This window comes from Pipistrellus kuhlii, unplaced genomic scaffold (assembly GCF_014108245.1).
Source record: "Pipistrellus kuhlii isolate mPipKuh1 unplaced genomic scaffold, mPipKuh1.p scaffold_m20_p_15, whole genome shotgun sequence".
Taxonomy (NCBI): Eukaryota; Metazoa; Chordata; class Mammalia; order Chiroptera; family Vespertilionidae; genus Pipistrellus; species Pipistrellus kuhlii.
The window spans coordinates 38063564-38076646 of NW_023425460.1; the positions used below are offsets into that span (position 1 = coordinate 38063564).

The 13083-nt window shown below is 49.6% G+C and overlaps 1 protein-coding gene across 1 annotated transcript in view; it reads left to right on the forward strand.

Moving 5' to 3' along the window:
- Positions 1–13083, forward strand: part of RBM20 (RNA binding motif protein 20) — a 76503-nt gene that overhangs the window by 22290 nt on the left and 41130 nt on the right. The window contains exons 3-6 of the mRNA XM_045582216.1: positions 4015–5104; positions 6762–6823; positions 8536–8627; positions 9217–9314. Of these exons, the coding sequence (XP_045438172.1) occupies positions 4015–5104; positions 6762–6823; positions 8536–8627; positions 9217–9314 (1342 nt within the window). The remainder of the gene's footprint in view (positions 1–4014; positions 5105–6761; positions 6824–8535; positions 8628–9216; positions 9315–13083) is intronic.

Genomic DNA, 13083 nt, shown 5'->3' on the forward strand with positions numbered 1-13083 from the left:
GGTTCTGATGAGCCCCATCCATTTTCTTCCTTTTTCATTCCGTTCACAGCTGTTGCTGAGTGTCCACCAAGTGCAAGGCAGCATGCCGGGCAATCGACAATCTCCAAGACACGCTCCTTTCCGTCGCAGAGCTTAGGTCTAGTGGAAGGAGAAAGGCACACAAGCAGTTATTTTTAACACAAGGCAGGATGTGCTAAGTGACATTAAGAGTGAGGAACCAAAGTAGTGGGGAAACAGGAAGGTGACATCGCTTCTAGCCCCGAGGGTGTCAGATCAGATGCCCCAACTTTTTGTTCAAAAATACTATGATTGCTAAAAGTCCCTGAATTTTAGGACTTTTAAAAGATAGGATGATTGGTCTTCCTCTTTCTCTTCGGGTCCTTGTTTCAAAAGGGGTATCTAGCTCTGATGACTTATGTGAAGTCACTTCTCCTCAAGGTTGAGTAAAGTTGGGGACAGTAGGAATTTGCGAGGCAAAGCAGGAGTTGAGAAGGAAATGGTCTTATTTCGTGTTGGACGTGAATGGGTGATCTGCACCCTGGGCTGTCCTCGGAGCCGCACCTGCTTCCCCTGGCGGACCTGCGGACACCCAGGAGGCTGGCTTTCCTGGTTAGAAAGGCAGCAATTCCCCACATGTCCTCCTAGGGGTAGAGGGGACTCTCCAGCCCGGGACAGAGTTTTAGAAAATACAGTTGACTTCTCCTGGAAAAACAAAGCCAACCTCTTCTTACTCTGGTCATGGAAACCACGTTGGCACCTCATTATCGCCTCGTTAGCAAGGGCAGGCTGCTGTTGAGGACAAACCTGGTAGGAAGGGCTGGCTCCCTGTGGGCAGGGTTTTGCGTTAAGCTTACTGTATTTTTCGGACCATAAGACGCTCCGGACCATAAGACGCACCAGTTTTTAGAGAAGGGAAATGAAGAAAAAAAGATTCTGAAACAAATAGTGTCCTAAAATATTTTATGTGCATTAAAACCCAACATCACAGTCATAAACACATGTAATCAACCCTGTAAACAGCAGCATTTAGAACCATTTTAGAGCCGGGCAAGCACACAGAGACCACACAGAGCCGGGCAAGTAAAAAAACTTTTTTTTTAAAGTATATGTGTAGGCTATATTTGGACCATAAGACGCAGGGACTTTTCCCCCCCACTTCTGGGGGGGAAAAAGTGCGTCTTATGGTCTTAAAAATATGGTAATTGCTTTTCTAAAGCTCAGCCACTTAGTGCAGAAATCTATCATCAGACTCTTGACTATCCTCCTCTCCCTTTCATATTCTTGCCTCCCCACCTCCAGCATGTGCCCGGGCCCCGTGGAGCCGCCAAGGCCCTGTTGAGACCAACACCCCTGAGAGGAGCAAAGGTCTGTGACCACCTTTCCCAGGAACCCCCAGTCCTCCACAACCTTAAAATGCAGCCAGCTCTCCTGCCCTTGGAGCACAGCAGGGCTGCTGGTTAAGTGAAGGTGGGATCTCCTTCATGACTTGATTTCGCACAGGAGGGGAAATAGTAGCTCAGGGTCATTTTTATCTGGCTTCCACATGTGTTTTTTACATGCATTTGAACACGGGTGTGCCTGATCTTCTGAGAGCTCAGTTCAAACAAAACAGCGAGGCAGCCCATGAGACACACTCAGACGGCTGAGAGGCTGCACAGCCAACCACCAGCGCCCTTGCTCTTCTTTCCAAAGCCTGGCTGGCAGTGGAACCCCACATCTGCAGGTGCTCACTGTAAGTCCTCGCAAGCAAGGCCACCTAATCTCTCTGAGCATTAGGTTCTTTCCCTGCATGATTGACATATCTCAAACGAGATAACGCAATCTGGGTAAGCTGTGGCGTTGCAATCAATGTGAGACTCTCTCCTGCTTACCTTCTTCCCCATGACCTATACACACACACACACACACACACACACACACACATGCACCCCTCATCATTTTCTTAGACCAACCCAAGCAGAAGCTTGCTTTCTTCAAAGTGTCACCAAAATGGGAGAGATGTAACATGCCACACACTTTCCATGTCTCCCCGTTATTTCTGGACCACGTGCACCCCTAGCTTCTCTCCTTTGTTTCATTATGGTTAGACTTTTACTGTACAGAACCTGTGGCAGTGGAAACCCTGTTGCAGCCTTGTGGCTTCTGTGCCACACTTATTTATGTCAGCATGCTGAATATACAGCTTGGGTTGTCCTTGTTAACCCCAGCTTCAAATGCACTGTCCCATTCTTCCCTCTCAAATGTCCTGGGAATCCCAGTTCATCAACACCCCAAACATATTCCCCTATTACACCCACACCCCAAAAGAGGTATTTAGCTCTGGCTGGTGTGACTTTGTTGGTTGAGCTTTGTCCCGTATACCTAAAGGTTGCTGGTTGGTTTGAACCCGGTTCAGAGCACATGTCCAGGTTGTTCCCCAGTAGGGGGCACGAAGGAGGTGCCTGGTCAATGTTTTTCTTTCATCAATATTTCTCTCTCCCTCTCCTTTTTCTCTCTCTGAAATAAAAAAAGAGGGGGGGGGGCTGTTTAAGACACAAGAAATATGCCGAAACCGATTTGGCTCAGTGGATAGAGTGTCAGCCTGTGGACTCAAAGGTTCTGGGTTCGGTTCTGGTCAAAGGCATGTACCTTGGTTGCGGGCATATCCCCAGTAGGGGGTGTGCAAGAGGCAGCTGATCGATGACTCTCTCTCATCGATGTTTCCCTCTATCCCTCTCTCTTCTTTTCTGTAAAAAATCAATAAAAATATATTAAAAAACGAAAAGAAAAGAAAAGACATAAGAAATATGGTATCACAAAAGAGCCCTCACTATGGTAACCACATATTCCAAACTTTCTGGGAAAGGCTGTTTCCTTATGCATCCTGGGTTTTGGTCCAGAAAGCACAGTAACCACAGCAGAGGTCACGTGGAAGGCACAGGTTCAGAAAGAACTCCCCTGTAGTAAGAGTCTGTGCGAGCCCACCACTGCCTACCACCTCAAATTCATTCTTCTTTGTAAATGCTTGGTTATTCTTTGTGTGGTTGGGCTTGAGCACTGGCTGAAGGGAGCATGATTCTTGCTGCATTTGGATGTGAGATAAGGACAAGGATGAAAATGTGTTTGGTGAAAGCACGCACCTCTCATTCTGTCTGCACGTTTGAAGCCTGCTTTTCTCAGTTAACATTAGAGTACAAGGATTTTCTCAGGTCACTAATTTTTTTTTTTGGGGGGGCCGTAAATAATGACCATACCAAATTCAAATAGTTCTACTATTGGGGTTCAGGGTGGATGGGGAGAGTGGAAACCTAAGGAACATTTTGTGTGTTGGGATGTCTTCTGTCTTAAGCTTGGTGCCAAGTACACTTTTTTAATGTCTTAAATATTACATAGTGAAGCAGAAGCTTAAACACCAGTAGTAAACGTCTACTGAACATTTCCTTCTGTAGCTAATACAGTTTACTCAGTTTAAAACTCCCCTCCCTGTTCTAGGATTATTTATAATTTTCAACTATGGACACTTAAATCATGAAGTACTACTAACCATCTTTGGGTGTCAAGTTGTGTCTGATTTTTAGCCTACTTTCTTCAGAGAGATTCATAGAATTGAATTATTGGGTCAAAGCATGTGCATACTCTCAGGAGTGCATATTACGTGGCTACCTTTCACCAGAGTTGTGTGGCTTTAAGACAGTCGTGGACACGTGTCCATTCCACTTGATCTCACACCAGTACTGAATGCTATTGTGTGTGTGTTTTAAAATGTGCCACTTTGCTAGTTAAGTATTCGTTGCTAATATTTCTCTTCGATTATCGGTGAGATGGGACATTCTCTCATCTAACTTTTCTGGTGGAGGTCTACTTTTTATTGATGTGTATGTGTGAGCACAGGGTTTTGCAGACTCCCTTCTATGGGGGACCCTGTGAGGAGGGGGTGGTCTTGCTTACATGGGGGGACCCCAATTATGCACCGAGAGAGCCTCCTGGCCTCCTCGGGGAAAGCAGCTGTGCCTCTCGCCCCCTGTCTTCCCGCAGTGCTGCCAAACTCCTGGACAAGAACCCGTTCTCGGTCAGCAACCCGACCCCCCTGCTTCCTTCGCCTGCCAGTCTCCAGCTGGCTCAACTGCAAGCCCAGCTCACCCTCCACCGGCTGAAGTTGGCACAGACAGCCGTCACCAACAACACCGCGGCCGCCACCGTCCTGAACCAGGTCCTCTCCAAGGTGGCCATGTCCCAGCCGCTCTTCAACCAGCTGAGGCACCCATCCGTGATCGGTGCCCCACACGGCCACACCGGGGTGCCCCAACATGCCGCGAGCGTGCCCAGTGCCCGGTTTCCCTCTAACACAATTGCCTTCTCACCTCCGGGCCAGACACGAGGCCCGGGGCCCTCGGTGAGCCTTCCCAGCCAGCCCCCCAACTCCATGGTGATGCATCCCTTTGGTGGCGTCATGCCTCAGACCCCTGCCCAGCCGGCGGTCCTCCTGGGCATTGGCAAGACAGGGGCAGGCCCCGCTGTCGCCGCTGGATTCTATGAGTATGGCAAAGCCACCTCGGGCCAGGCCTACGGCTCTGAGACGGATGGCCAGCCCATCTTCCTGCCGGCCTCGGCCTCCACCTCGGGCAGCGCGACCTACGAAGGACAGTACAGCCAAGCGGGGCAAGATGGCCAGGCCGCCTTCCCCAAAGACTTCTACGGAGCCAACTCTCAAGGGTCGCACGTGGCGGGGGGGTTTGGGGCTGAGCCCACGGGGGGCCTGAAAGGGGAGGTGGGCCCACTGCTGCCGGGTGCCAACAGCCAGTGGGAGAGCCCCCTCGGGTTCTCTGGCCAGAGCAAGTCCGACCTCGCGGCAGGCGCCAGCCTGTGGCCTCCAGCCCCCAGCCAGTCCTACGAGCTGTATGACCCAGAGGAGCCCACCCCGGACAGGACCCCTCCTTCCTTCGGGGGTCGGCTCAACAACAGCAAGCCGGGGTTCAGCGGCACACGGCGGCGGGCCAAGGAGGAGCCGGCAGTGCTCTCCGTGCGGCCCCTGCAGGCCCACGAGCTGAACGACTTCCACGGGGTGGCCCCCCTCCACCTGCCGCACGTCTGTAGCATCTGCGACAAGAAGGTCTTTGACTTAAAGGTGAGTCATCTAAGACGGGCGTAGGAGCCACCCATGCAGCCCGGGCGGGCTCCTCATCACCACCCAACTCTCACTGTTTATGGCCAAGGAACTGGCACCTTCGGGGGCTGGGGAACAAAATGTTGCCATCTGTACCCTTGATGGCAATCACAGGCATTAGAACCAAAAGGAATTCCAGAAATGTACAAGGGCCAGTCCCTTACTTTAAGGCAAGTAAGAAATTCTTAAAAAAAAAAAAAAAAAAAAAAAAAAAAAAAAATATATATATATATATATATATATATATATATATATATATATATATTATTGATTTTTTTACAGAGAGGAAGAGAGAGGGAGAGTCAGAAACATCGATGAGAGAGAAACGCCAATCAGCTGCCTCCTGCACACCCCCCACTGGAGATGTGCCCACAACCAAGGCACATGCCCTTGATCAGAGTCAAACCTGGGACCCTTGAGTCTGTAGGCTGACGCTCTATCTACTGAGCCAAACCGGCTAGGGTGCAAGGAAGACATTCTTAACCCACGTCTTAGCTGAGAAAGCTGGAGCTGGGGGTGGGGGGAGGGGGAATGGGAAGAGAATCAAGTGACCCCACCTGGATTACAGAGAAAGGACTTGGGGCCTAGACCCTCCCACCTCCTTCAAGAAGGCTTTTCCTCTGTGGCACACGTAGGAGTTACATATATTGTGTTGGAGACAATATATTGTAGTGAGTTTGAAAGGGGGGACAAGTGAGCAGAATTTTGGATCGGGGGCAAAAGACATTCTCAGGTGTGACTTAGATAAATTATCAAGAAGGCCTCAGCGTCCCCATCTGCGAAATGGAGCCTCCTGACACTGCCCAGTGATTGTAAAATGCTTCAGCTCCAGCAAACAAAGTTCCATTCTAATGTACAATAATTTCTCCCCAAAATGTACTGATGATGCAGTGAAATATTTCAAAGCAATAGTAACAGCTAACATATATTAAACCTTCCCCGTGTACTACTCTCACTTTACAGAAGTGAAAACTGAGGCTCGGAGAGATGAAATGACTTGTCCCGAGCCCGGGGGCCCCGTAGCTAGAAAGCAGCAGAGTAGAGATTTGAATATGGGTCTGGCCCTCCCAGGGCACGTGCCTCTTAAGCTCTACTGCCTTCTGTCTCTCCTCCCATCTGCATTTCATTATGATCCCTCCTTGGTGGGAGTCACACTGCCCTGTCATTCCCCTCTTCCCGGGCCCCCTCTGATTGGGTGCATCTTGTCTCTCAGGTGGGATACAGCCTCTCACCTCTAGTCTCTGGAGGAGACTGGCTGACAGGAGAGGTGATGGAGAGCTTTGTCTCTCCTAAGCCTTTCCTAAGGCTTTGCAACTCACTGTGATTGCACCTGCTGGATTCTCTCAGCTGGATGTGGACATGGGCTGGAGGTGCGGTGGGACTGAGGTCCACTGAGTGGGGGAGAAGGAATCAGGTTTCTGAATCCAGGCTTCTGTTGAGGATCGGCCTGGGCTGTGCAGGTGGGATGGAGAGCAGGAGCTGGTCAGGAGTCCGGGAGGGAGAGGAGGCGGGGAAGAGGTGCATCAGCAGGGTTGGTTCAGCCTCCTGGTGCGCTGAGATCCTGCCTGGCCTGTGGACTCAGTTCCGCTTCTGTCATTTTTCTTTTTTTCTGGTCTAGGACTGGGAGCTGCATGTGAAAGGGAAACTTCATGCTCAGAAATGCCTGGTCTTCTCTGAAAAGTAAGTGCTGTCCAGGAGAACAGGTTCATGCACGTGCCCAAGAAATCTTCACTGAGCACCTGCTGCATGCTGTGCTTCCTTGTAGTGCTGGGAAAGAGCAGAGCGAAGTCCCTGACCCAAGGAGCTGACACTTAAGGGGCGAGGGGTCAGATGATAAATAAAATGAATAGTGAATCACATGGTGTCCATGGGGGTAGATGTTAAGCAGAAACATCAGGGCGGGGGCAGTGATGTGTGTGTGTGTGTGTGTGTGTGTGTGATCCTTGCACAGACACCTCAGGAAAGGATGGAAGGAGCTCATGGCTGTCTTGGGGACATGCACTGCTGGCCATGGAGAATGCAAGTTCCAAGGCCCTGGCGTGTGGCCCTAGGATGCTCCGGCAGCATCGGTGTGACCAGCGTGGGGTGCTCAGTGAGGAGCCAGCAAAATGCCAGAGGCCAGATCCTGAGCCCTTGGCTAATCATAAGGACTTTTGCTTTGAGTGTGACTGGAGCGTTGGTGAGCTGAGTGAACGAGGGGTGTGCTCTGGCTCTCCTGACCAGGCCCCTGGCTGCGTGTGAGAATAGATAGTGGAGAAGAGCAAAGGCAGGCGCCCGGGGACCAGTGAGGAGGGGTACAGGTTTCCACAGAGAACAGGATGCCATCCCCAAACCAATGGGGTGCAGTGTTTTGACATGAGCGCATTCAGAAGGCCTCCCTTTCTTACCAGTATTCACAATAGCCTCAAAGGTGGAAGCAACCCAAAGGTCCCCACCACATGAACAGGCAAACAAAGTGTGGTACACACATACAGTGGGATGTTACTCAGCTTTAAAAGGAAAGGATTTCATGCTACAACATGGATGAACCTTGAGGACATTATGCTCAGTGAAAGGAGGATCCCACTGATAGGAGGTACTTAGAGTCGTCAGATTCATAGAGACAGAAAGCAGAGTGGTGCTTGCCTGGGCCTGGAGCCAGGGAAATGGAGAGTTCTTGTTTAATGGGTTGAGAGTTTCAGTTTTGCAAGATGAAAAGAGTTCTGGAGATGGTTGGTGGTGATGGTTGCAAAACAATGTGAATGTGGTTAACACCACTGAATTGTATGCTTACAAATGGTGGAGCAGGTAAATTTTGTGTTGTGTACATGTTAATGCAATGATTTCAGAAAGATTTTCTCTGGCTCCCCGTTTTTTATTGTGGTAACATATTTTTATTGTGCAAATATTACGTCTAGTTCCAGAACATGTTCATCGCTTGCACACCCAATTGCCCCCACATCCATTAGGCAGCCACTCCTCATTCCCCTTCCTTCCAACCCCCAATCTGCTTTCTTTCTTTGTTGATTTGCTTTTCTGGACATTTCATATAAATGGAATCATATCCTACGTAGTCTATGGTTGCTGGCTTTTTTCACTTAGCACAGTATTTTCAGCTTCATCCCCATAACAACATATGCTACCATTTTATGGCTGAATAGTATTCATATCTCTGTGTGTGTGTGTATCACCTTTTCTGTACCTATAAATCAACCTTTTAATCTATATTCAGAGCGTTTCTTCTATCTTCTGGCTCCTGTGAATAGTGCTGCTGTGAGCATTCATTCATTCATTTTGTTTCAACATCGAGTTTAAACTATTTTGAGTCTATTCCTAGGAGTGGAATTTCTGTCATATGGTAGCTCTTTATTTAACTTCTTGAGTAACTGGTTCCCCTTTCCACCCCTCTCCAGCGCTGCTGTCCGGTGTGTTCTCGGTTCGGCAGAGGGAACTCTGTGTGCCTCTCCCAACAGCACAGCCGTTTATAACCCTGCTGGGAACGAAGGTGAGCAAAGGCTGCAGGTTGGCAGCTGGAGCCACAGATCAGCTTTCCCAAAGGTTGAACACATCATACCTGTGATAACCAAACTTCCCTTCCGTGTCCTTATGTGTCTGTCTATAAGGCACACAGAGCCCAGTGCCCTGAAATGCATGGGGCCTGCTGTCTGGGCTCTTGACATTTTCTGACCTATTTTATTTTATTTATTTTTGAAAAAGTATGCTATATTGATTTTTGAAAGAGAGAAAGGGAGAGGGATAGAAAGATAGAAACATGGATGAGAGAGAAATATTGATCAGCTGCCTCCTGCACGCCCCCTACAGGGGATGGAACCCTGACTGGGAACCAAACTGTGACCTCTTGGTTCATAGGTCGACACTCAACCACTGGGCCACACCAGCCGGGCTTTCTGACCTATTTTAGACATAAAACTTTGCTGGTTATCAACATGCCCAGAGGTATAATCATGACAATCATTAATCAATCAGTTAAGAGGGAATTTCCATTTTCCTCTCCCCATGTATGCCCTAACTGACTTTTGAAGGTAATGTAAAGAACTTGGTTTTCACCCAGTGTTGTGTCATTTATCATTTAGATTATGCCTCAAATCTTGGAACATCATATGCAGCCATTCCAGCAAGGTCATTTGCTCCGTCAAATCCCGCCTTTCCTTCAACTTCCCCAGGGACAACTGTGAGTACAGAGTATTTTCTCCAGGTCATTGTCATCACTGGGGCGTTTGCATCCCCTGCTGTGGCTGGGAGTCAGGTGCAGGGACTTGGGAAGGAGCTGGTGCCATCATGGCTTTGCTCAGTTAGTAGGGACAGTACTCCTCTACTAATGACTTTTTAATATATATATATATATATATATATTACTGATTTTTTACAGAGAGAAAGGGAGAGAAATAGAGAGTTAGAAACATCGATGAGAGAGAAACATCGAATAGCTGCCTCCTGCACACGCCCTAGTCTTGACCTCCATCCAGGAAGACATGTCCCTGGATGGAGGTCAAGACTTGTGTAATTCAGTCCAGTGAGTATGGAGACACGCAGATAAAAATGCTGACATATATTTTAAAAATCGAAGGCATTCGCAGACTTTCTAGCATTCAGCACTGGTTTAAAAAGAGTAAGTGTGTGTCTGTGCGTGTGCTTTGAAGACGTTGGTATTTTATTGACATGGACCGTTTCCTGGGAGTGGGTAACTCTGCAATGTGAAGCAGTAGTAATGTGCCTGAAAGCAATGACCTTGCACTCCTGGTATGCTGGCCCCTGGGGAAATGGCTGCTTCTATAGAATACTGTTTCTAGTTGTGTTTGTGTGCAGTCTCCTCTCTCTATAGCATGCTCTTTAGTCTCCCAACGCTCTAAAGCTCAGCCCTCCTTTTCCAACAGTTACGATGACATTTTTTCTCTCTTTGTTTTCCCACTGGGAGTAGCCTGGTCCCCAGGAGCTGTCTGCCTTTCCGTTCTCTGGGAACACATGGCAGGGGCGGGAGATGCAGAACTGCCTGTAAAACAACATGCATTTGCTAGAGGGCGTGTGTCTGTGTGTTTTGCCTGTATTTTTTTTGATTCTCGATATGAGCAGCTGCAGCCTCTTTTTCTCGTCTCCTGCGACGAGCGAGCACAAGCCCAGACAGCAGACTCCACATGCTGCCCCCTCCATGTGTCTTCTCCTCACGTGCTCTGCTGGGCATGTGCACAGACTTTCCAAGGGCAAGCTGAGCAGTGTAGGTGTGAGGCGGGGGGATGACCGAGGGGGAAGTGAGGAGGTTCAGAGAGGAAGTGAGGTCCACCTGGGCTAAGATGTCTATTCGTCTGTTTGCAATGTTTAATAGAAGTGCTTCTCGAGGGAGCCCTTGGCTGTAAGCCCAGGTTTCGGAGAAAGAGAATTTTGTGGTTTCACTCTCTGCAGCTCCATGCTCAGGGCCCACCTGGTCAGTGGCAACTTTGGGTCCGTCCCAGGAGGACAGGATGGCTGGGTTCAAGGAGGCGCGTCATTTGTCTTTAATTACATGACCTTGTGTCCCAGTGCGGGGTGCTGGCAGCTTCAGGATCTTCCCCAGGGCTGTTTCTCCATCCTGTGGACCAGGGAGACCCGGCACTGAGGGGAGGGGACTGTAACCCAGATTGGGGGGAGGGGACAGATCAGGAGGCAGGTAAGCCAGGGCTCTGGGCACAGTAAAGGGAGCTGGTGTCCAAGAGCCCCTTATAAAGGGGAGGGGCTGAGGAGAGGCAAGGACAGGACTACTCTTCCTGCATCCTGTGCCTCAGCCCCATTCTCCGGGACTGGCCAGCAAACCAGAGGCTTCTCCTATGGCTGTGGAAGCCAGGAAGTCAAGTTCAAGTTCCAGGTCTAGAGCCCACCAGCTGGGTGGCTTCAGGCAATCACTTGCCTTCCCTGAAGCTCCATTTCCTTAAATAGGGACAGTACTCCTCTACTAATGACTTTTTAATATATATATATATATATATATATATATATATTCAGTAATATATATATTTCTGATTTTTTACAGAGAGAAAGGGAGAGAAATAGAGAGTTAGAAACATCGATGAGAGAAACATCGAATAGCTGCCTCCTGCACACCCCCTACTGGGGATGTGCCCACAACCCAGGCACATGCCCTTGACCGGAATCGAACCTGGAACCTTTCAGTCTGCAGGCTAACAATCTATCCACTGAGCCAAACTGGTTTTGGCTCTACTAATGACTTTTAAAGGTAAAGTAAAAGGCTAGGTGTTCACCCGGCTTGTGTAATTGGCTATTTTGATTATGTGTCAAATTTTAGAACATCATTCGTGGTGGTTTAAGCACAATCGCCTGATGCAGTGGTCGGAGCTGGAAGGTGGGAGCGAAGCTGGGGTAGACCGAGTTGTCCTGCTCTTGTGGGATCCAGTGGGAGCACGTGTGTGACAATGACTTGTAAACCAGGCAGCGCAGAAGTAACTGGCTATTGTTGAGTAACGAGCCCCTTTAACCTGCCCTGGAAGCCCGTTCTGTCCAGGGCTGGCTCCATCCGCTAGCCGTGAGTTTGGGCAAGTCTCAGGGCTCCTTGTGCCCTAATCTGTGCAGTGATCTCAGAGATGTTGGGAGGCTGCCTTTCCTTACGTGCAGGGCAGGCACGAGCCGTCTGCTGACCTGTGATCGTTCGTGAGTACCGTTTCCTCCAGATGCCGAGAGACGGGGAGGCCATCTGGCTTGAGCCCAAGGAGAAGCAACGCCCAAGAAACATTTTGCTTCTGCACCGGAGGCCGCAGGAAGGACACGGAGAGCCCCGGACAGCGTAGGGCGATGATGATAACAGTAGCGGACATTCGAACAGAGCTTAATGCATTCTTAGCATTTTTGTGTGTATTAGCTCATTGCATCCCTCAGACAGACGTGTGAAGTGGGGCAACCAAGGTGGAGTGGCCACTAAGTGCCTTGCTCAGGTCACACAGCTGGTGAAGGGAGGCATGAGGACGTGAGCACAGGCAGCCCGGCTCTAGAGAGCTCACCACTCAGCCCCCCTACCTTCTCCCTCCCACTGAGGGTTTCTGAGTTCTCTTCCTTGCTGTGATTGTCTCTTTAGTAAGCTCCCTCCACTTCCCCCCACTCCCACCCCACAAGCTGCTTAGTAGGATCTGAGGCTGAGATACAAGTTCTTCCTGGGCCTTGGCCAACCATCAGCCATGGAGCAAGGGATAGAGGCCAGTTGAAACCAGTACCCATTCGAGTGTTTTTGCCACTGGGACAGTGTCTCCTAGGAGGAACCCAGACATTTGAAGGCATTTTCTGCAGATCCAGTGGAGGGAGAGAGGCATTGTTTGACTGTTGTTATCATCAGACATTCTGTGAGGTCTCGTTGGTCACGTGAGCCTTGCCTAGGATGACTGGGAGACAAGGACAAAGCTGGCCCCGCCATGTGTCATCAGTGGCCTGTTGGCCACATCCTCCTGTAGGCCTTGGCCCTCTTGTTCACCGTTTCAGCAAATGGAACTGATTGAGGTGTGCCTCCCTTTAGGCAAACCTGAAGAACAAAAATATTGACATTGGAAGACAGGCTGAGACAGGAAGGGCCGGTGAATCTGCTCCTGACAGATCATTTACAAGGCTCCTTTAAGAGCCGGGGCATCCCTCATGGAAATTACTGATTTTCCCCCCCCTGCCTACAAATACTGACCTCCAAAGATAATCAGCTACATCAGGGCAATTACTCTACTAGCAAAGGACCCTTTGCCCAGTGAGCTCCTTGTGCATATTCATTTCCACAGTCTTTCCTGCTTTTCGTGAAAATCGAAATGGAAAAGGCAAATTTAACGAGCGGTGGAAATTCCTCCCGGATCCCCCTGCGGCCCCCATGAGAACCCATGAAATCTCTGCTGGGCTTTCTGCAGAAGCGTCTCCTGGGCCTGGGCCAGGGCTTTTTTCATCCCATTCCACTTCCGCACACCTTTCCAGAAGCACACTTTGCT